The sequence below is a fragment of the Mastigoproctus giganteus genome, chromosome 10 (genome assembly GCF_048544385.1).
Source record: "Mastigoproctus giganteus isolate SK-2022 chromosome 10, ASM4854438v1, whole genome shotgun sequence".
NCBI lineage: Eukaryota > Metazoa > Arthropoda > Arachnida > Uropygi > Thelyphonidae > Mastigoproctus > Mastigoproctus giganteus.
This window is the reverse complement of record NC_143584.1, coordinates 117,407,979-117,430,170: the sequence shown is the minus strand read 5'-3', so window position 1 is coordinate 117,430,170 and position 22,192 is coordinate 117,407,979. Positions and strand designations below refer to the sequence as shown.

General features: G+C 36.0%; 1 protein-coding gene across 4 annotated transcripts in view; it reads right to left on the bottom strand.

The window, feature by feature from the left end:
* The window catches only part of unc-104 (kinesin family member unc-104), a 1,041,320-nt gene that overhangs the window by 178,444 nt on the left and 840,684 nt on the right, over positions 1-22,192 (bottom strand). For all 4 annotated transcript variants that reach the window (XM_090382707.1, XM_090382708.1, XM_090382709.1 and 1 more), the window contains one exon: positions 18,406-18,530. In XM_090382707.1, the coding sequence (XP_090238833.1) occupies positions 18,406-18,530 (125 nt within the window). The remainder of the gene's footprint in view (positions 1-18,405; positions 18,531-22,192) is intronic.

Below are 22,192 nucleotides of genomic sequence, written 5' to 3'. Positions count from 1 at the left end.
ACTAGGCACCTGTGCGGTGATCTGATTGAGGTGTATAAGGCCTTGAATGGGTTGACCACGCTGAATTCTGATGGGATTCATCCACTTGTTCAGATTACGAACCTAAGGGGGCATAAATTCAAATCAAGGTAAGACAGATGTAGAATAGATGTGCGAAAATTTGCCTTTAGCCAGCGGATGGTTAATTGCTGGAACAAACTTCCATCTGTCATTGTGAAAGTTGATAGGTTTAATGAATTTAAGGAGGAACTGGACAAACATTTAGAGGGAATGGTTGTGTGAATTTTTTTTGGCTAATGCTGCATAAGCTCATACACTTTCTTTCTTGCATCACATGCAATTACTACTACTACTAGGCCTTCTCTCTTCCAGAGCATTAGTGTGGACTGGAAAGTCATGTGAATGACCTTCAGCTGCCTGTTGTTTTTCTTCCAACTTGATGAGCTATGTGACTAGTTATAATCATAATAAAAACTTTGGATGTGTGAAATAAAATTAACAGTCAATCGCTGTTTATGGGAGAGATTAACCAGAGATTTAATGAGGCATTTAATTTTCCAGCTGTACCTACACTAGGCAATTTCAATCTCTCTTTGCAGTCAGCTGTTCTTAACTGACATCACTTTGTTCAATAGCTCACACAAGCTACATGACCAGTCACATAACTGTAATTTGCAAGAGCGGTTCACAATAAGTTACGAAGTTTCTTGAATAACAAACAGCAGAAAATAGAAATTCAAAGTTATAATATGGCTAAAGCTATATGGCCTCAGAGAAATTATAAGATGTCTGTGGGACTCTCTTGTTCACCTCTTTTTGTGGCCAGCAGGATTTAAACTGCATAGATAATATAATGGTTTTAATTTCACATCAGAATAAACTTGCCCTGGCATCTCACTAATTTCAAACAAATGGCCTTGCCAAAGAGATTAATTGGCCATTTTTTTTTTTTTTTTTTTTTCAAAAGATGAGAGCCATGACTGCCTGTTTCAGGACTAATTGGTTTCTCATGAGATAGCAGTTAGTCCCTAGTGACAACACTCAGACAAATGAGATGGCTTTAGCTATATTATAACTTTGAAAACTGTTATTTTATATATTGCACATAGAACATCTTTACAAATATTTTGTGGGTGTTTCCCCCAAGGCCATCTGTTTGAAAGTAGTGAAACACCAGGACAACTCATTGCAAAGCAAATCTGTTCTGCTGTGAGAATAAAGACCATTGCATTATCTATACAGTTTAAATCTATCTGCTCACAAAAACAGATTAAAGGACAAGACAATCTTGGAATCATCTTATAAAGAGAGAAATGTGATTGCAGATATGAGTGCCAGATTCCTTTCGTAATATTTCTGGATTTAAATTTTGGATTTTTTTTTTTTTTTTTTAATGTGCCAGATTTCGAAGAATCCTGGATCATGTAGTGCTGAAATTCGCAGAGTTACCATAGATAACGTCAAAATTATTTTCATATCCCATTCCTTTGTGTGACTACATCATAGTAACTAATCAGACTGGTCAGGCAAGATCTTCCCTTAAGAAAACAGTGCTGTTATTACTTTCTAATTGCACTACTGTCATTAGATTTTGCATTACTTCTTCAATAGTTACCTACAGTGGTTTCCATTATTTTCTCTGTATCAGAAGATAAGCTTGTTATTGTTTGTTATTTGGTTTTTAGAAGCATTAGCAACTAAGGCCATATTGCTCCGAGAATATGCGGTGATCATTCCCTGACCTTTCTGCATCCTCCGTATTTGGTGGTGACGGGCTCGAATCCCGGTCTAATCAAGAAGCGTGTGTTATACACTGCTGCTCCTTCCCACCTGGCTACGGAGGTGCCACAGAAGATAAGCATGCAGGTCCAAATTACTCACATCCTTTGATTCCCTTTGTTAATGGGAAAGATATTTGTATATTTCCAATCTACAGAGACCTGAACCAAAGGATACTCTCATAATGATGGCTAAAAGTATGTTTCCTCTTTTGCTACTTCTTTTAATATAACTGATAGATTCCATAGGTATCAAGTGCTCCATTTATTTTTAGATTCAAAATTCTCTTCCACTTTTCTTCCAGTTACCACAATCATTTATCTTTCATTCAGCATTAAGTATATGTCTGATATTTCCATCTGGGGATGGGAATACCAGAAGTTATGCTATTATGTAGCAGACAAATGTAGTTTATACCTATCCTTCTAGTGTTAGATGAGCAAAGAATTACAGGAATACCTTGCATAGCGTGGTTTCGAACAGTGTGGGTTTCGCTATAGCGCAGTTTACAAATTGAAAAAAAAAAAAAAAATAATAAATAATAATAATAATAATAAATAAATAAATAACTGTGTTACATACCAATACATTTGATATGTATGTATGTATTATAATGCCAGCACGTAGGCCAATGCATTATGGATTCAAGGCCATGCTGACTGTTGTCACAACTCCCATTATATACGGACTTTGCTAGCATTTATAGATTAGTAAACACTCTAGATTCCGAGCGGTTAGGTCATTGATTGTGCATAAGCTGTACAAATATTTTTCGCTGTGTATTTTTATTAAAGATTATTTTTTAAAAACGTTACACCTTTATATGCATATATGAGTGGAAAGAAGAAATGTAATGGTGCCGAGTGTTCTTCTAGATCCAAACATCGAATGAAGTATGAAAGTAAGGCAGGGATTGCAAAATGACATTCGATGTTATAAAGAGGTGTATGCAGATAAAAAGAGGAAAAAAAAAAACTGTGCAAACTAAGCTGATTGGTTATTTTTCAAAATAAAAATACAGTACATACTTCACTTATATTCTTTTGGTATGTACATACTGCAATAAAAATCATTTGTACTGTATTTGCTAGTATTTTTCATTTTTATCAATCTAATTTCTTTTTTTGCAAGAATTTCGTGTGCATCAATTTATATATATATATATATATATATATATATATATATATATATTGCATCTATATATCTTTGCAACTCAACCCATATAATCAAATTGTCTGAATGCATTACATTAAAATACATACTAATAACACCCCGATCAGCGCGGTATTTTTTTGCCACGAATTAACCGCGCTATGCGAGGTATTCCGGTATAATGTATTCAAAAAGTACCCACGTACTCTGTACCATAATGAACTTAGGTAGTCATTCTTAAGTGGTTAATAAATGAGTACTGTAACAGTAAAGGTGCACGAAATAAACAATTGCTTGATTCTGTCAGCACACAAACTGAACTCTGGGCTATATTAGAAGTAATGCTTAGTTTTTCTTTGCAGCTTGATATAACTTTTGCTTTTTGCTTGTTTTGAGGTTAGTTCATTAATTGTACTCAAAAGTACAATGAATAAACTTTTGAGGTTTCTTCTGATATAGAGCTCAGCCCAAAAGTAAGTATTCACTTTTAGCAGTGAATTCCAGACTTTTACTTTCAACCATTATTTAAGAATTTTAAGAAGGTTGAGGATTTTGGAACGTTGAACATTACGAAAATCACAGCACAATGAATGCACTCTCACTCAAATAGAGGCAGAAGCAAATGTGTTAAACAATACCTCTTACTTGGTGAAAAAAAAAAAAAAGTATGTATCTCTTAGTTGGCATAACAAGTAGGGCAAAATTTTGAGAAAAGTTTCAATTCAGGATTAAATTTGAACGTGTCTGTAATTCTGCTCAGTCATGATGGGAAAGGGACCATATGAGGGCCTTGTCAATCAATTGGGCCCTTGGGAGACTGCAAAACTCATGGGGTAGAATTTTTCTCAATATGGTCTGTGCTTGTTAATAGGACAGACTGAAAAACAGAAATGGTAACCACTTAAATAGTAGAGGGCTTAAGAATATTTGCTGATTCTATCAAGGCAGTGTTGTGATCAGAAAACTGTTAGTTTCAGGAAGAAACACACAGACTATAGCTTAACAGCAGTGGCAGGTAGAGGTGAAAGTGATTGCAGGAGATTGCAGGCCTGCTGGAGGATTTCATGGGATAAGTAAATATATGAGCTGTGTTAGAGTTAATAAGAGCAAAAACAGGTGCATATATACTTGTGTGTATACTAAGGAGGAGTATAGTAAACAAATTTAATGAATTTGAAGTACTGGTTAAATCATCTACAGTGTAGGTAGATCTGAGAGATAGTGTCACTAAGATATAAAATATATGAAATTTGAATCTGGTAAGCATATACAGATATACAGAAAGAACACAGAGGGCAAGGAGGAGGTGGAGGTATTATATTCTCTGTTAAATGGCAAGCAGAATCGAAGACCACCCATGTCATCTGCACCCAGCTGACATGGGTGGACAATGCAATGTTGGGTCAGTTTGGTGTGACATTAGCACTCGGAAAACAAAAATGAGAGTATGTATGTGCCTACTCTGATTTTTGAGATGTGTCATAATGGAAGATTTGAATTATACAGATATCAACCATAACTTTTTGGTCTGTTACTCACACAGTAGCAGAAATTTTCTGCTACTGTGTTGAGTGTCTGGATTTATAGGATTGACTGCTTTCTACAACAGAATGTTAGAGAAGCAACAAGAGAAAGCAGTACATTTGATTTCTGATTATCAGCAGTGAATTTTCCTTTAGCCAGCAAGTGGCTGATTGCTAGAACAAACTTCCATCTGTTGTGGAAGTTGATAGCTTAAATAATTCAAGGAAGAATTAGACAAAGTTTTGGAGTGAATGGATAGGTGATATGGGATGGTTTTTTTTTTTATGTTGTTGTTGTTATTTGGTTTTTAGGAGCATTAGCAACTAAGGCCATATTGCTCCAGGGATATGCGGTGATCATTCCCTGACCTTTCCTCATCCTCCATATTTGGTGGTCACGGGCTTGAACCACGGTCTAATCAAGAAGCATGTGCTATGCACTGCTGCTCCTGCCCACCTGGCTACAAAGGCACCTTTTGATGTTGTATAAGCTTGCTTTCTTGCATTATATGCCACCATTAATGATAACCCCATGGACTGTCCTAGCAAACATACACTACTCAGAGAACATCATGTCTCAATGCACAATTACCTCCATGTCTCTTTTTTGTTCTCTACCCACCTTAGATGTGATAGCAGTGGATCCAGCACTGAATCTTGGAGACTCCACTAATAACATTCATCCAAGAAGAGCACCCACTGATAACCATGATGTCTTCTCCCTTCTCCCACTCAACTATCCCATTATCCATATCAGTGATTTGCTGCTAAAGTTGCTAATGCCACACTGCTCCAATTTGTATAGCAGGCTTTTATGTGGAACAGTAGCAAAAGCTTTTCTAAAATCTGAGTACAGTAGAGCATCAAAAATGAGAACATCAATAATTTGAAATTTCAATAATCTGAACAAGCCAGCATTTATTTTTTTTTATGCAGGTGCTATAAAATAATTACGGTAAGTGATCACGTTTCCGAATTGAATTTTGATTATCTTAAATGGCAATTCTAATAAGCAAAAATCAGAGGAATATTATCCACAGGCTATAAAAATGAAGATATAAAGCACACACCTACACTTTAGCATTAGTATTTTAGCATTAGTAGAGGCATATGATGCAAGAAAGCAAGCTTATTCAGCATCAGCCAAAAAAAAAAAAAAAAAAAAAAAAAAACCCACTCCCATTTCACCCCTCCGTTCGTTCGAAATACCTGTCCAGTTGAGCCTTAAATTTGTTTAGGCTATCAACTTCAACAACAAGTGATGGAAGTCGGTTCCACCAACCAACCACCCGCTGGCCAAAGGCAAATTTCCACACATCTATCCGACATCCGTCCTTCCTCAATTTGAATTTATGCCCTCTGAGGTAATTATTCTGAGCAAGATGAAGAATCCCATTGGCATTGAGCATGCTCAAACCATTCAAAGCCTTATACACCTCTATCAGATCACCTCGCCGGTGATCTGATAGAGACACTTTTATTACCTTATCAATTAACAAAATTAAATGATACGTGAAAATTGGAAGAATATTATCCACAGGTTAGCAAAATAAAAACAAATTTACGCTTATGTACATAGCATAATTAATATACATACAATACTAACACACAACACTTTATAATCCGTTATTCAACACACTTTGTAATCTGATATGGTTTATCAATGATTTTATTCCGAATGTCAAGAAGCATCACAAACGAGAAGGCAAAATGGGCAAGGTCTTGCTTATCCCAGACAATGCACCATCGCATTCTTCAGTGAAAACATTAAACAAAATAGAAGACGGATTTGAGGTCATGTTTCTTCTATCAAATGTTACTGCACTCCTCCAACTGATGGACCAGGGAGTCATCAAAAAGTTGAAGAAAATCTATAAAAAACAAGTCTTGCATTGTTTACTTTTAGCAGAAAGCATGGTAGCTTTTTAGAAAAAGCTCAGTCTCAAGGACAGCTGCTACATGTTAACTGAAGCATGGGGATCACTCACTGTGCACAATTTAAAAAATTGCTTAGAATAAACTGTGGCCTATTGCAGAAGAAACTGTAGGAGATGAGCAGAATCGAACTGAATGAAATGATCAACTTGTTTCAGTCAATCCCTTGGTTTTAAGATTGTGATGAAGGTGATGCAAGGGCTGGATGGAAAATTATATTGATGTGACAGGGATTCTTGTTTTAAATGAAAACGAAATAGTGAAAGTAAAAGAAACAAGAGCTCCTGAAAATGATATGGATGAAGATGACGATGAAGAAAATGACATCAGCACTAGGCCTACACATGCTGAGGCACCGCACTAGAGATTGCGATGGTTTGGTACAAGCAACAAACTGAATGCTGTCCAAGTCATCTACTCTTGCCGAAAAGAGTGAGAGAGCAAAGAAACGAGGTTCTAAAATGGTGCAGCAAAAAATAAGTAATTATTTTCGTTAAAGCCTATACAAATTATAGGTGTTATTGTGGCTGAAAGTTCCATTTTTTTCTCCCCTATGAATAAAAATATGTAAGTATAACTTAGTGATTTTATTTATAAACTTATTAAACCTTTTTTTTTTTTTTTTTTTTTTTTTAGTCTCCAGAACAGCATAGATAAGTTTGAATATCTGAACTACCCCCAGTTCCAATTAGTTCGAATTATCGATGCTCTACTGTAAATATCATATTTATTTTTACATCCAGTTCCTTCATCACTGTCTCATGGTATCCAGTCAGATCAGTCATACAAGATTTCCCTTAACTAGTTCATGCTGTGACTGCTTTAATGTCCAGATGATCCTGCATGGGAAATCATGTTACTCCAATTTACAGTGATTCCCCCCCTCTCTCCCCAATCCAAAAACACTTTCATAATTATGGCTAAAGGTTTACTTGCCTCTTTTTCCGCTTCTCTTAATATAATTGGATAGCTCACATCTGCACCAAGTGCCTCATTTACTTTTAATTTCAATAATTTATCTTTCACTTTCTTCTTGATTATCACAAAATGATTTAATTCTCAGTTATAACTTGGTACATTCTGGCATCACCCCTCATTAAAAATTTTTTCACATGTGAATGTACACTCAAAATATCCACATTAACACATTCTATTTTTCAGCAACTTATAGGGAATCATCATTAGTTATGCTATTCATATCTAGTGTTAACATAAGGAGAGAATTCGTTGCTATTTTTCTTTACATTTTATTTAGACTAATCATAATCTGCTTCAGTTTTCCTAAACCACATAGTGACTTGACTGAAGATTATATTGTACTTTACCGTAGCTTTCTCTGTTCCCTCCCTCATAATTTATAATCATCCCAAGCATTTTTATTTGACACTAGTTTCAACAGTTCATTTTACAACCATTTAGGTCTGAACATTGAACAAAATCTCTTATTTGGTATAAAAAGATTGGTAGCTTCTATGATTATGTCCCTGAATGCTTCCCATTTTGAATTTGCAGTTGGTAACCTCATCCACTGGTCCAACTGAAAGGAATTTAAAAATTATCTAAAACTATTGTAGTCACCTTTACAAATGCAAAATCTCTCCCCTTTACCCTTGATAGTAGTTTTCTTTAAGTGAATCCAATATTAATTCATTTTGATTATTGCAACCTAGTGGCTTCTTTACCTGGGAATTTTTATTGGATGAAAGTTTATATCTACCATATGCTTCTGGATCACCTAATTTATATGCATCCCACGCATTTTTCTTCTCTTCCACAAGTCTCATTAGTTCATCTGACATCCATTTAGGCCTTGAACAGTATTTCTTAGTTGGTATAAAAAGCTTAGTAGCTTCCAAGGTTAATTCCTTGAATGCTTCCCATTTAGAATTTGTTATTGGTAACATCATCAGTTAGTCTAGAATTTAGTCAGTTGGTATAGAATTTAAAAACTATATGATACCACTACAGTCACTGTTATGAAAGCAAAAACCCTTCCATTTACCCCTGATGGTTACATCTTTAAGGAAATCCCACAACAGTACACTATGATCACTGCCACCTAATGGTTCCTTTATCTGCAGATTCTTAATGCATGAATAATCACTGCTGTTAATCAGATCAAGATCAAGGGTTTGCAGGAATTTTTCCAGCAAGGATAAGGAGGTAATTTTTCTGTCATATAAAGCAATTCTGCTGTTAGGCTGCAACAGCACACAGTTATGGAAGCCTCATAGAGAAGTGCAACAAGATTAGACAGAAATCTACAGTAAAGTACAAAACAATCATCAATCAAAAAGTTACTTTTTGTTCCCTAAGTGACTTGACTGAGTGAGGGAACAAAAGGGTACTTCTACCTAGAATTTCAGAGTTCTGCAACTTGCAATGTCTGGAGAACAGTCACCTGTGAGGAGATCTGATTGTGGAGCCAGAGTATACTAAGTTATAACATTGAAGGGTTTACAGCTTTGAAAGTATTGAGTAAGCTAAAGGTTACTTGCTACCTGGGAGTCTAAAACACTGATGGAACTGATACTCGGGTGACATTCAAGTCAAGTAGACCCAATTTCGGTGAAGTCGGACGGTCTGTGACAGCCAAATCCTCTGTTTGCACCTTCACAATGGTGGGACTGTTAGTAATCCTGGGTATAAACCTCCATGCACAAGCACACTGGGTGACCACCCAGGTATGAACCAATGTAAGCAGGGGTCGAGGTGTGGCACCCACACCACATGGAGGAATGCCACCCCTATATGTTACCAGGCAATACTAGTTGGTAGATGACTCTCATCAACCGGTGCAATACCACCACTTTGCTTATTGAAGGCTTGAAGTGGTGGAACCCATGTTTAGTCTCCAGAGATAAGTTCCGGTCAACCCTTCCATCTCTTCCATCATGCAGTATGATCGATGACTTTTGAGGTTATGATAAATATCATGGCGAGATCCAATTTTCCTTACATTTCAAGGGTACAGCTCTAAAACCGTGTTCACAGGCTGGCCGCTAGTTAGTACACTGGACCGAACCAACCGCTTCTGGATCAGCTTTTTATAATCTTTCTACCTGTACTCTGCCAGATAGTGACTGGAGGGAGTATAAGTAGTGTGTATGCAGGGGGGGGAGGCATTGTCGAGGCCATGTTATGTCAAGGATCTGGGTATATTCTTACCATGTGTACGCCGTATCCAAAAATTTCATTACTTCATACAGCATGCCCCCCCCACTTTTCCTTACTATTGAATACACCGTGAATTGTCAAACTAATAGAGTAAGCTTATCTGCGAAAATATCTAAACCTCCCAAACACTTCCTAGTTAATTTCACAAATATACGTGGTCTCAATTCTAATCTCAACGATGCCCATTTCCACTTGCAGTCTGCCAAAACCCCATGTACTTTTTCTGCCAGAATCTCAGTTATCAGTTGATTCAACTACTGCTCATCTCAGTTGCCCGAACTATTCGCTGTATGATTCCTTTCACCTCAAAGGTGGTACTTGTGCATATGTCTGTTCAGATATTCCCTGTCACAGACTTGGTAATTTGGAATCTCCTCTTTTCGATCTTCTCTGCCTTAAAATCTCTCTACCTCATTCTGTCAAATTCATTTGTTGTCTCTACCGTTCTCCCAACTCCACTAATCACTTGGAGCTCTTTGACTTTCTCTCTTTGTAACTTGACTTTCTCCAATCCAACTTTCCTAACAGTGAGGTAATTTTCCTTGGTGATTTTAATGTTCATAACTCCAGCTGAATTCCGTTTTCTAGTCACACTGACCCAGCTGGTTGAGATGCTGAGGCTTTTGCAATTTCTAATTACCTCCACAGATTGTTCATTTACCTCAAGAATAATGAACAATCCCAACCATACAGCCAAAACTCTTGATCTTTTTCTCGCAAACAACTCTTCTAAATACATGGTCGAAGTAAGTGGTCCTTTAGGTACCTCAGATCAAAACTTGGTGATTGTCTCTTCTCCAATGGAGCCTTTATCTCATGGCTAGTCCCAACCTCGTATTGTTTGGCATTACTAGAATGCAACATGGGATGACCTGTGAAATTTCTTTTCTTCTTTTCCTTGGTCGGATTACTGTTTCAAAACTTCTGATGTCAACGTTTGCTCAGATCGTATCAGTGAAATTATTCTTGTAGGAATGGAATCCTTTATTCCACAATCCACTTTAAAATCTCGTCCTTTATCTAAACCTTGGTTTTCAAACAAATGTGCTAAGGCTGTTCAAGGGAAGAACATTGCATATCGTAATTGGCTTGTTTCCAATTTTTCAGTTTCATTTTCTGACTACACCAAATCTCGCAACAACTGTAAAGTGGTCATTAATCAGTCCAAACTAGATTTTGAACAGTCTAAGAGTAGAAAACTTGCTTCTTGCCCTAATGATAGCCGAGTATTCTGGTCTCTTCCCAAAGCTATTAGTCGCAACTTTTGCCCATCTCTGCTCCCATCTCTGTCAAAACTAGATGGTCCTGTTGTCACTTCAGCCAAGGATAAAGCGCACCTGCTAGCATCCCATTTTTCTTCCAACTCATGTATTAATGATCTTGGTAAAACACCTCCCACCATTCCCAACACGCTCCATTTAATGCCTCCTGTGGTCTTCCATCAGAAGGATTTTGATGAATCTCGATGCTAAGAAAGCACCAGGTCCTGATGGTATTTCTCCATTTGTTCTCAAAACCGCTCCCGAACTTACTCCTGTTCTTTGCCACCTTTTTTCACTTTCTTATTCCAAAGGCGTTTTTCCTTCTGCTTGGAAATTTGCTCATATCTAGCCAGTTCCTAAAAAGGGTGACAAATCCCTCACATCCAATTATCGTCCCATTGCAATTACTTCTACTCTTTCTAAAGTAATGGAGAAATCAATTAACCGTCAACTCTTAAACTACCTGCTTAAACTGGAAAAGCTGCTTGGTGAAACACAAGCAGATGCTCTAGACATCTCAAAGGCTTTCGATCGTGTTTGGCATAAAGGTCTTCTAAACAAGCTTCCATCTTATGGTTTGCCAACTGTTTTTTGTAATTGGTTATCCAGTTTTCTCTCTGATCACTCACTGAGGGTGATGGTAGATGGCTCTCTGTCTTCTAACTTCTCCACTAATGCTGGTGTCCCCCAAGGTTCAATTCTTTCCCCCACTCTTTTCCTCTCTGCTCCTATGCTTATCTTTGGTGACACTTCGATTTCAGGAAAAATGATATATCTCTTTTGTCGATTACCCTGACTTCTAATCTCTCTTGGCACAAGGTTTTTCATTTTGAAAAACCTTGCCCTGCTCAATCAACTTCAACTTCTCGAATATTCGCTACCAATTCCTTAAATGCTGATCTCCGAGTAATTCTCCAGTGGGACAAAAGACAACTTTTTTTTTTTTTTAATTATTAGCCATATGGTGTAAGGAAGCCTGAGGCCTATGCTGCACCAGCCAAAAAAAAAAAAAAAAAAAAAAATTTCTGAATTACCCTGAGAGAGAGAGAGAGAGAGAGAGAGAGAGAGAGAGAGAGAGAGAACAAGAGTCAGAAGTAAAGGGGATTCATCATGAAACAGAAGAATGATGATATCCAGCTCAGGACCCTAGGTGTGCCAAGCCCATATTCACCAGATGTGGGCCCCTGGAGTGATTTCAATCCTACTAAAACTCAGTCTTGTCTTATATCTCACAAAAAGGATTCTTTTGCTCCTATGCTTATTTTTTGTGACATTCTGATTTCTAGGCAAAATGATATATCTCTTTTTGGGATTACCCTGACTTCTAATCTCTCCTGGCATAAGCACATTACAAATATTGCTTCTTCTGCATCTAAAAAACTGGGTTTTCTCTTTCGCTCTCAGCGCTACTTTTCTTTCAAACAGCTGTTCACTCTGTACAAATCGCAAATCCGCCCTACCATGGAATATTTTTCCCCCGTATGGGTTGGTGCCCCCAAAACCTCTCTCACGCTTCTAGATTCCATTCAGAAGAAGGCAGTTAGGTTAATTAATGATTCCTCTCTAACAGAGCCTCTTCACTCTTGGTCTCATAGATGTACTGTTTCTGCTGCATGCCTTCTACAGATACTTCCATGGGCACTGTTCTTCTGAATTGGCTTCTATAATTCTTACTTTCTCTTTCAAAACACTCCGAACATGTGCTGCCACCAGCCAACATCCATTTACTGTCCAACTTCAAACTCACAGAACAAACTCTTCATCTTCCTCATTTATTCATTCAACTGCTGGTTTCTGGAACAACCTTCCTTCACACGTATTTCCTGAAAATTACAGTCTACAGAAGTTCAAGTCAACAAATCTTCTTTCGTCTTCTCAACCTCCAAAACAAGCACTGTACTAAGTACTATAGGTTCTAATACCTCTCATGTTTGGGGTTTTCATAAAAAAAAATATATATATATATATATATATATTAGTGTGTCATGCATACTAGTGACACAATTGATGTACATACCATGTTTTTGTGTAGCAGAATAAGCTGAATCGTTTAAAATTAAAGCAATAATACAGTTTGGAACAACATATGACATCTTTTCGTGGAACAAATTTTTTAAAAAGGAAAGACTGTTAGCTTAAAATTTTGTTTTGGTGCATTTAAAACTCTCATTATCATCATTCAAATCTATTATGTCCAGTGGGAATACAGGTTACTATGTCAGTACAAAGCAGTCTTGTACAACTGGCTTTCCTTTTGCTATTTACTTCCATGCTGTTTCCATGTTAACCTTGGTGCATCATAGCCTTAGTTGCTCTAGCGCAATAAAAATCAAATCGAACTATGTTAACCTATTTTCTGTTAGTTCTTTACCTCTAGTAACAGTAACTCTTTCTTCCAATGCTTGCTTAACAATATCAATTCACCAAGAGGAAGGTTGACCTATGGGTTTGTTGGCATTCACCTTTTTTTTTTTTTTTTTTTGTCAAATATCTATTTAGCTAATTCTCTCCCTACCAACCTTTCTATATGCCAATACTATCTTAATTCTGCTTCACTCACCTTTTATTAAGCTCAATTAATTTATTTCTTATTCAGCTTTTAGCTCTGCTGCTTAAGACAAGCTTAAAACCTGTGCTAATTTTGTCTTTTGGCAAATTTATCTTTTTCTGCAAATGAATTTGTATATCTGGCTTCTAATAATTCCTGCTTTAATAATCTTATTATTTATTTTAATGTCTAATCTTCCATCTTCATTAAAGACTCCGAGGTACACAAATTGTTCCAATTTTTGGTTATATAGATGCTACACTAAATTTTCCCTATCTCTCCAAACTTTCAAAATTTATGTTTTTGTGTAATTAATTTTCATTCAAAATTCTCTACAACCTTACCTAATTTATTCAGATTCCTAAAGATCTTGCAAGCAATTATTTAACAACACAAAGTCAACTGCACATAATAATAACCCAACTTTTTCATCTCCCATATTAAGCTTTGTCAGTAATGTACATTCTTTTATAAAGTGGAATTCTTTTATAATATTCTTTTACAAGAATATTATAAAAGAGAAGTGATAATAAGGTGCCATCCAACTATACTCCAAGTTTCACCCTAAACCGTTTTTCCCAATGTATCGTTCAATCTTCACAGCTGATTTACCAATTTTATACAAACTTTTTATTCCACTTAAAAGGGGAATAAACTCTAACTTTTTATTCCCCTTGATACTATATTTTTTTGAATATTCTGAAGAGCAGGTTTCTAAATATTTTATGATATGCTTTTTATAAAATCAACAATTTCTAAATACATGTCTTTGTTAATTTCTCATTACTTATGTGCATTATAGCCATGGTAGCTTATGCGCCATTAAAATCCCGCAAGAAGATAAACATAAAAAACAGATGCCTGGGGTGGATGGGATCTATCCAGTTATATTAAAAGAGGCAGCAAAGGAAGTAAGCAAACCCTTAGCCATAATTATGAGAACTTCTTTGAGGGGAGGTACCCATGGACTGGAGATGTGCAAATGTGACCCCAATTCACAAAGAAGGATCAAAGGGCGACACAAGTAATTATAGACCTGTTAGTTTAACTTCTGTTCCAGGGAAATTAATGGAGGCACTGGTTATAGAAGCACTATTGGATCATCTAGAAAAGACTTCATTTGGATCATAGAAAGGCTTTTGATACTGTTGCACATGGAAGACTGCTGAACAAATTGGAGCAGTGTGGCATTGGAGGCAAATTGCTGCTATGGATAACGGGATGGTTGAGTGGGAGAAGACAGAGAGTGGTAATCAATGGACACTGCTCATCATGGACTAATGTTATTAGTGGAGTCCCTCAGAGTTCCGTGTTGGGTCCATTGTTGTTTTCTGTATTTATAAATGATACTGATGATGGTATATCAAGCTTAATGTCCAAGTTTGCAGATGACACGAAGGTTGGCAGGATTGTTAAGGACACTAATGACAGCATGCTGCTGCAACACGACTAGAAAAGTTGAGCAGATGGGCTGAGAGGTGGCAAATGAAGTTTAATATTGACAAATGTAAAGTACTACATATGGGAAGCAGTAACCCCCAGAGTAATGTATCAACTCTGTGGTATTACACTGACAGTGGTAGAGAACGAAAAGGACCTGGGGGTAATTGTGCAAGCAGATATGAAGTTTTCTGAGCAGTGCAGGCGGTCTGCAAGAGTAGCTCATAGTGTCTTGTCAATGATATACAGGAATTTTTCTAGCAGGGATAAGGAGGTTTTGTTATTTGTTTGTTTGTTATTTGTTTTTTTTGGAGCATTAGCAACTAAGGCCATATTGCTCCGGGGTTATGCGGTGGTCGTTCCCTGACCTTTCCGCATCCTCTGTATTTGGTGGTCACGGGCTCGAACCCCTTGTATAAGGCAATGGTCAGGCCACACCTTGAGTACTGTATACAGGTCTGGAGATCTCATTTTAAGAAGGATGTAGAGCTGTTGGAACGAGTACAGAGAAGGGCAACAAGATTACTGAATGAAACAAAGGGTTGCTCTTATGAAGAAAGGCTTAAGTTTTGCAAATTACAGTGTCTGGAGACTACGCACCTGCGAGGTGATTTGATTGAGGTGTATAAAGCCTTGAATGGTTTGAGCATGCTCAATGCTGATGGGAATCTTCCTCTTGCTCAGAATAATCACCTGAGAAAGCATAAATTCAAATTGAGGAAAGACAGATGTAGGATAGATGTGGGGAAGTTTGCCTTTAGCCAGCGGGTAGTTGGTTGGTGAACAGACTTCCATCTTTTGTTGTGGATGTTGATAGCCTAAATAAATTTAAGGCTGAGCTGGACAGGTATTTGGATCGAACAGAGGGGTGAAATGGGAGTGTTTTTTTTTGGCTGATGCACATAAGCTTGCTTTCTTGCATCATATGCCTCTACTAATGCTAATAACAACAACAAATTGTCATGACTTTTCTAGAATTTGTCTTAATGCAAACATTTGATCCTGCCATCCCGTTTGCTCTGAAACAGGACTGTTTTTCCACAAGGATACATTAATAGATTAATGTAGCCTCAGGCAAAAAGCATTTAAAAGCGTTAATTAAAGCATTAAAATAATCAATTTAGCATAATCAATCAATTCAGTATTAGTATAATCTACATGATTCCAGGAAGCTTATACAGGGTGTCTCAAAAATATTGGTACAAACGTTTAGGGGAGGTAGGTAACATCTAAAGGAATGTGAATCGCATAGGAACCCATAATCAGAAACATCACGGGAAAGTAGTACCAGAGGCACAAGAAGCAGAAATGACACAAGACAGTAATTAGTGGCAAACATTTATTTGACATAATATTAACAATGGAGTACGAGATGGATGCATTTCATGGTGTTACAACAGATGCTCGAAGGTTCTACCACGAGACACAATGCATGCACGACACCAACGCAGCGTGGATTGGCGGACATGGTCGAACACACCTGGAGTTTCTTTGGTAAAAATACCTTTCCGTATCCCTAACTAATCTTGTTGCTCTTCTCTGTACCTTTTCCAACAGATCTATGTCCTTTCTAAAATGAAATTTCCAAATCTGTATGCAATATTTCGGATGTGGCCTAACTGTTGCCTAATAAAATTTGCACTGATCAGAGAATTTCATATCAGACTTTACAATAATCCCTAGATCTTTTCCATACTTCAAAACCATGAGTGTGGTATCACTGAAACAATATGTTATTCTGGGATTATCCAAATGCAGTACCTTGCATTTATCATTATTAAACTTCAATTATCATTTTCTATCCTATCTGCTTAGTTTATCTAGATCCTTTTGACATAGCACAGCCTGATTACTTCATTAACAATGATGTGCCTACCAATGTATCATCAGAAAACTTAGACATCAAACTTGGAATACTTACATCATTATCATTAATAAATATTAAAAATAGCAAGAAGGCCCAACACTGACCTCTGTGGAACCCCACTCATCACATTAGTCCATGAAGAGCAGTTGCCATTTATAACCACTCGTTGTCTACCAATTAATCATCCCTTTATCCATAGAAGTAACCTGCCACTAATACCACATTGTTCCAATTTATATAACAATTGTAAATACAGGTTCTCATTACATTCTGATGACTGTTTTACTAGTGTGAATATTTGATTATGCCATCCTCTGTTGGCCTAAAACCTTGTTGTTTTCCTGCAGGGCTACATACAACAATATTTCTAATCTTCTTGCATAGATATTTCCTGGTATATTAATGAATGAATTTACAGGTGCCCAACACTCACCTCTGTCCACATTTGTACATTTGGTATTATTTCCTTTTTATATATTGGTCGAATTTTTCAGACCTTACCCTTTGGAAAACAACCTCTACACTGTGATGCAAACATCATTACACTATTTTCCTCTACTGCTTTCATCATTTCAAGTCTAATTTCATCTACACCTACTGCCTTTCAATTCGGGATATCTATCTCAGTAATATAAAGAGTGTTCAAAATTTCTTCCTATTTAAATTGTTTTTTCTTCTTTAGTGATGTCTTAGCTACTTCATTCACACTTCTAAAACAATAAAACATTTTTTGACTTGCCTAATATTTATTTTCCATATCTTCTCCTATTTCAAACATATCTTAGTCTGCTTGTGCTTTTATTTATATTCCAGTAAGGGTTTATTAGATCTATTTGCCAAAAATTTCTTATTTTTTTCTAACTTTCTTAGGGTTTAATTAACATTATTTGCATTAAATGTAAATAATATTAATTAAAGCACAGGAATTATTGTTATTAAGTGAATTTTATTGTGTAAAGAGTATCACATTTAATAATAAGTTCCCACACAACAGAACTACTTAATAATTGACAACATTTCTGGATTCTATATTGAATCCTGTCAGTGTTTAATCAGGAAAAATTTTGTGGCTGTTACTAATTGTACAGCATATGGTGTGGAATGGACACAACATCCATACCCCCAGTTGGTTGCCCACAATATTAGTTTAGAAGATGCAGGGTTTCCACTTGATCATATAGCTTAAGACTCTTCAATAACCTACTATCCTTGAGGTACATGAATTAAAAACTAATTCTAGTATGACTTTATTAAAGAAATGTGATGTCTTTGGAACTATTATGGAAAAAAAAAAAAAACAACAACAACGTGGCAATTTAATACTACAATTAGGGTTAATATTTGGCAGAGTGCAATTCTGCTACCTATGTACCAAGACAGCCCAATATTCAAATAAAATAAAATCATAAAAATAAAAAAGGCCAGGAAACACATGCTCAGTAATGAAAATGCATAAATTTAATGCATAAATTTAATAGAAGCTGTAACTCACTGCCTTCTGTTAAAAAGTTAGAACCCTTTGGGTTTCATTAATAGGATTGCCAATTTGAGAAGCATAAAAAAAAAAACCATTTAAAGTCAAACAAAAGATAATCTCTCACTCTCTCTCTCACACACACACACACACACACACACACACACACACACACACACACACACACACACACACACACACACACACACACACACACACAAGGTATACCAAAAAATTGTTTAATGTACCTGGACTACCGGAATCTGCAGCCCTTTTCATGACTAGTTCATAAACTCCACTAACATGATTACCATCTGAATTTTTATAATTTCCGCTGAAGAGATGACGTAGAGATCTGGCATTAGGAGTTAACCTGAGAGTAACAGTTATATGATTATACTTTAATATTCAAATAGTATATATTGTTTACATTACTTATATACACATGTTAGAATTTATTTTCTTGTTTTGAAATCAGGCTTTGAAATTTCATTTGAATTTTTAAAATTTTTTTATAGTAATAACAATGATAAAGCTAATAAGAGCTGAAAAATATTTCAATTTGTTAACTTAACTGTTTTTTGTTATATACCTGTCGAATACTACTTACTATATCATATTCAGCTACTAGAAAATATTTTAATACATGTCAAGAAGAATTTTACTAATATACAATTACTAGCATCTATGCAAAATTAAATTTAACCCTATCAAAAATTGAGGTGTGGCATCTATATAACACAGAGGGATTCATCATTTATGTAATATCTCACCACTTTGTTTATCAAATGTTTGAAATGGTGAAACCCATGTTAAGTCACCAAAGCAAAGCTCAGACAAACCCAACTCCTCCAGTATGTATAATCCAATGTGTCTTATGGTTCAATGGTAAGGCTCTAAGGCAGTGTTTGCAGGCTGCCAGCTAGATAGCCACCAGACTGAACCTATTGTAAACTTTCTGAGAGGCACCTGGATCAGTTAGTGACTGAAAGAAGTCTGACTAGTGTGTGAGAGATATTATTGTTGAGACCATGTTAAGTCAAGGAGCTGAGTATATTCTTGCTTTGTGCACACCATATTCAAAAATTTCATCAATGCGTACTACACTACATGTTTCACCCACCACTTTTACTTTATCTACTGAAAAAAAAACTCCCTTATCTGCAAAAAGTTCTAAATCTCCCAAAATCTTCCACCCTCATTTCACAAATTCATATGGTCTCAGTACCATTTCCACATATATCTGCCAAGCCTCACTTATTTTTTCCAACAATCTCAACTATCACTCATCTCAGCTGCCCTAACTAATCTTTGAGTTAAACTGAGAGTAACTGGTTAACTCCTAGAGTAGTTAAAACATATTAGTTAGAATTCCTTGAACATGTCTGTTCTGATATTCCTTGTCAGAGACTTCTAATTTGAATTCCCACTTTTTGATCTCCTCTAGCTTAAAATCGGTCTGCCCCATTCCATCAAGTTCATATGTTTCCTCCATCTGTTGCCTCCCAACTCCACTTATCACTTGGAACCTATTTGACTTCTTTCCTTTGAAACTTGACTTTCTCCAGTCTAAAGGTGAGTTGATTTTCCTTGGGGATTATTAATGACCTCACACAGCTTGTTCATTTACCAGATAATTCTAACTACACACCCAAAGGCCTTGATTTTTTTTCTCACCAACAAATCCCTTGCAGGGACAAGGTCATTGTTAATAGTCTTTCAGGGGAGCCTCACTTATCCATTCTCAATCTTTTATTGTTTGGAATTAGAAGAAAGTGAAAGTGGAAGTGGATGATCTGTACAATTTCTATACTTCTTTTCATTGGCTGGATTATTGTCTTAAATTTTCTGATCCCAATGTTTGCTCAGATCATGAAATTATATATTCCACATTCCACCCTAAAAATCTCATCCTTTATTTAACCCAGTTTTCCAATAAATGTGCTAATGCTGTTCAAGATAAGAATATAGCACACCACAACTGGCTTGTATCCAACTCTCCAGCTTTATTTTTTGCCTGCAATAACCTCAAAACAATACTAAAGCAGTTATTAATAAGTCAATATTCAATTTTGAACAGACTAAGAGTAGAAAACTTGCTTCTTGTACAAATGGTAGTCTATCAATACTGTCAACACTATTCTAGTCCAAACTTCTCTCCATCAATATACCTATTGTCAGGGGCGGACTTTGGCCTAGGGACCCGTAAAATGGTTTTATTATACATTTTTTCATTATTTTACTTTAAATAAATTTATAATGTTCTGCTTGTTTCACCCCAATCAATCAAAGCATCTTATGAACGCTGCACTATCTGGTGAATCATCACGTATACCATGCCTGGCACGATGATTTACCAGATACGTGGCATGCAAAGATGCTTCACCAGATAGCGCTAGTTGCATCATGATGATTCACCAGATAGCGCTAGTCACACATTGATTAGGTAGAATTAGTTACTTAATCAATGACTCTGTTGTATGTTGGTGTGAACAATAGTTAATACCAACTATTATATAGTTAGTTCTTTATAATAGAGTTCAAATCTTGCCTAGGGCCTGATTTTTCCTTAGTTCGCCACTGCCTATTGTATCCTCAGCTAAAGCCTAAGCTGACTTACTTGCATATTTTAATTCTAACTCTTGTATTGACAATCTTGGTAAATCACCTCCTGTCATACCAAATACACTCCATTCAATGCTTCCTATGGGCTTTTGACAAAGATGTTAGAAGAATTCTAAAAAATCTTAATACCAAGCAGAACTAGCTCAGATGGTTGTGACACCCTCACCAAACACTGGTTTGAACCCCCCCAATTGCAATTATTAGCTGAAAAATGAATTTTAGGTTCAAAAATAAAATACAAATTTTTTGACAATTTTTTTTACTTATTTCATTCATTTCATTTTATTAAAATTTTAAAATAAAAATATTACTTATTAATTTAAATTTAATAAAACAAGTAGCATTAATTAATATATATTAAATTTTCTATTTCAAAGATTAACTTTTCATGCCTTAACAGCTGAAAATCTTTGGATCATTTCATTTGGGTCTAAATCCTTTAGAAATCGCTTGGCAATGACATGTTCAATCAATAAAAAAAATAAATAAATAAAAAAAGATTGCCAAGCCATCCAACCGATCTTGTGTCCTCACGGAATGGAGGTATGTTTGATTAACTTCATCTTTGAAAAAGCTTCCTTCAGCACTGGCAATTTTACAAGAATTTTCAGAGCCTGGAAAAGATTTGCTAATGATGCCATAAAATTGAGCACATGAATTGCAAGAATTTTAATAAGAATAACTGCCTTCAAAATGGTTTCACAATTATTTTAATTCGTCATATAAACTAATGACAGGGATTATTTTCTGATCCATCTATATGCAGAATTTATAAATCCATATTGGAAATGAGTGTTCTTCTTTACAATAAACTCAAACCTGTCTTTCAACTGGATTTAGCTGTCTAAAATTTCCCTTCTCTATCATTATCAAAGTGTTTAAATTTATCATCTATTCTGCAGTTTTAGGGTATTTGACTAATTCTGAAAACAGGAAGCCAGTTTGTAATACAGAGGGTCCCTGGTATGTGATCGTTATCCGAGTCCCCACAGTTATGAGGTGGCAAATAATGCATAAAAAATGCTAAAACATGAAAAATATAATAGTATTAGTATCTATGTACTTTGTTTCAACTTAAGTGAAGCGCCCCACTATACACTTGACTATTTCTGTCCCGCTCTTCTTGCGAGTATCCTGTTAACTCGACTCCCTCTACAATCAGTCTCTCATTTACTGTTTCTTGTAGTAGATGCGTCTGATATTTCTAAGTTTTATGTTAAGTGAATTCTCAGTTTTCTTATTTTTATTAACCATGCATTCAAAGTGAAGTGCTGATGATAAAACATCACAAAAAAACAACAACAACGCAAAAGTTATGGTTTAGACGTTAAATTAGAAGTTATACGCTGTAAAAGAAGTGGAGAACAAGTAATCGATATCACGCATTCCCTTGAGATCCCAGAAACAACA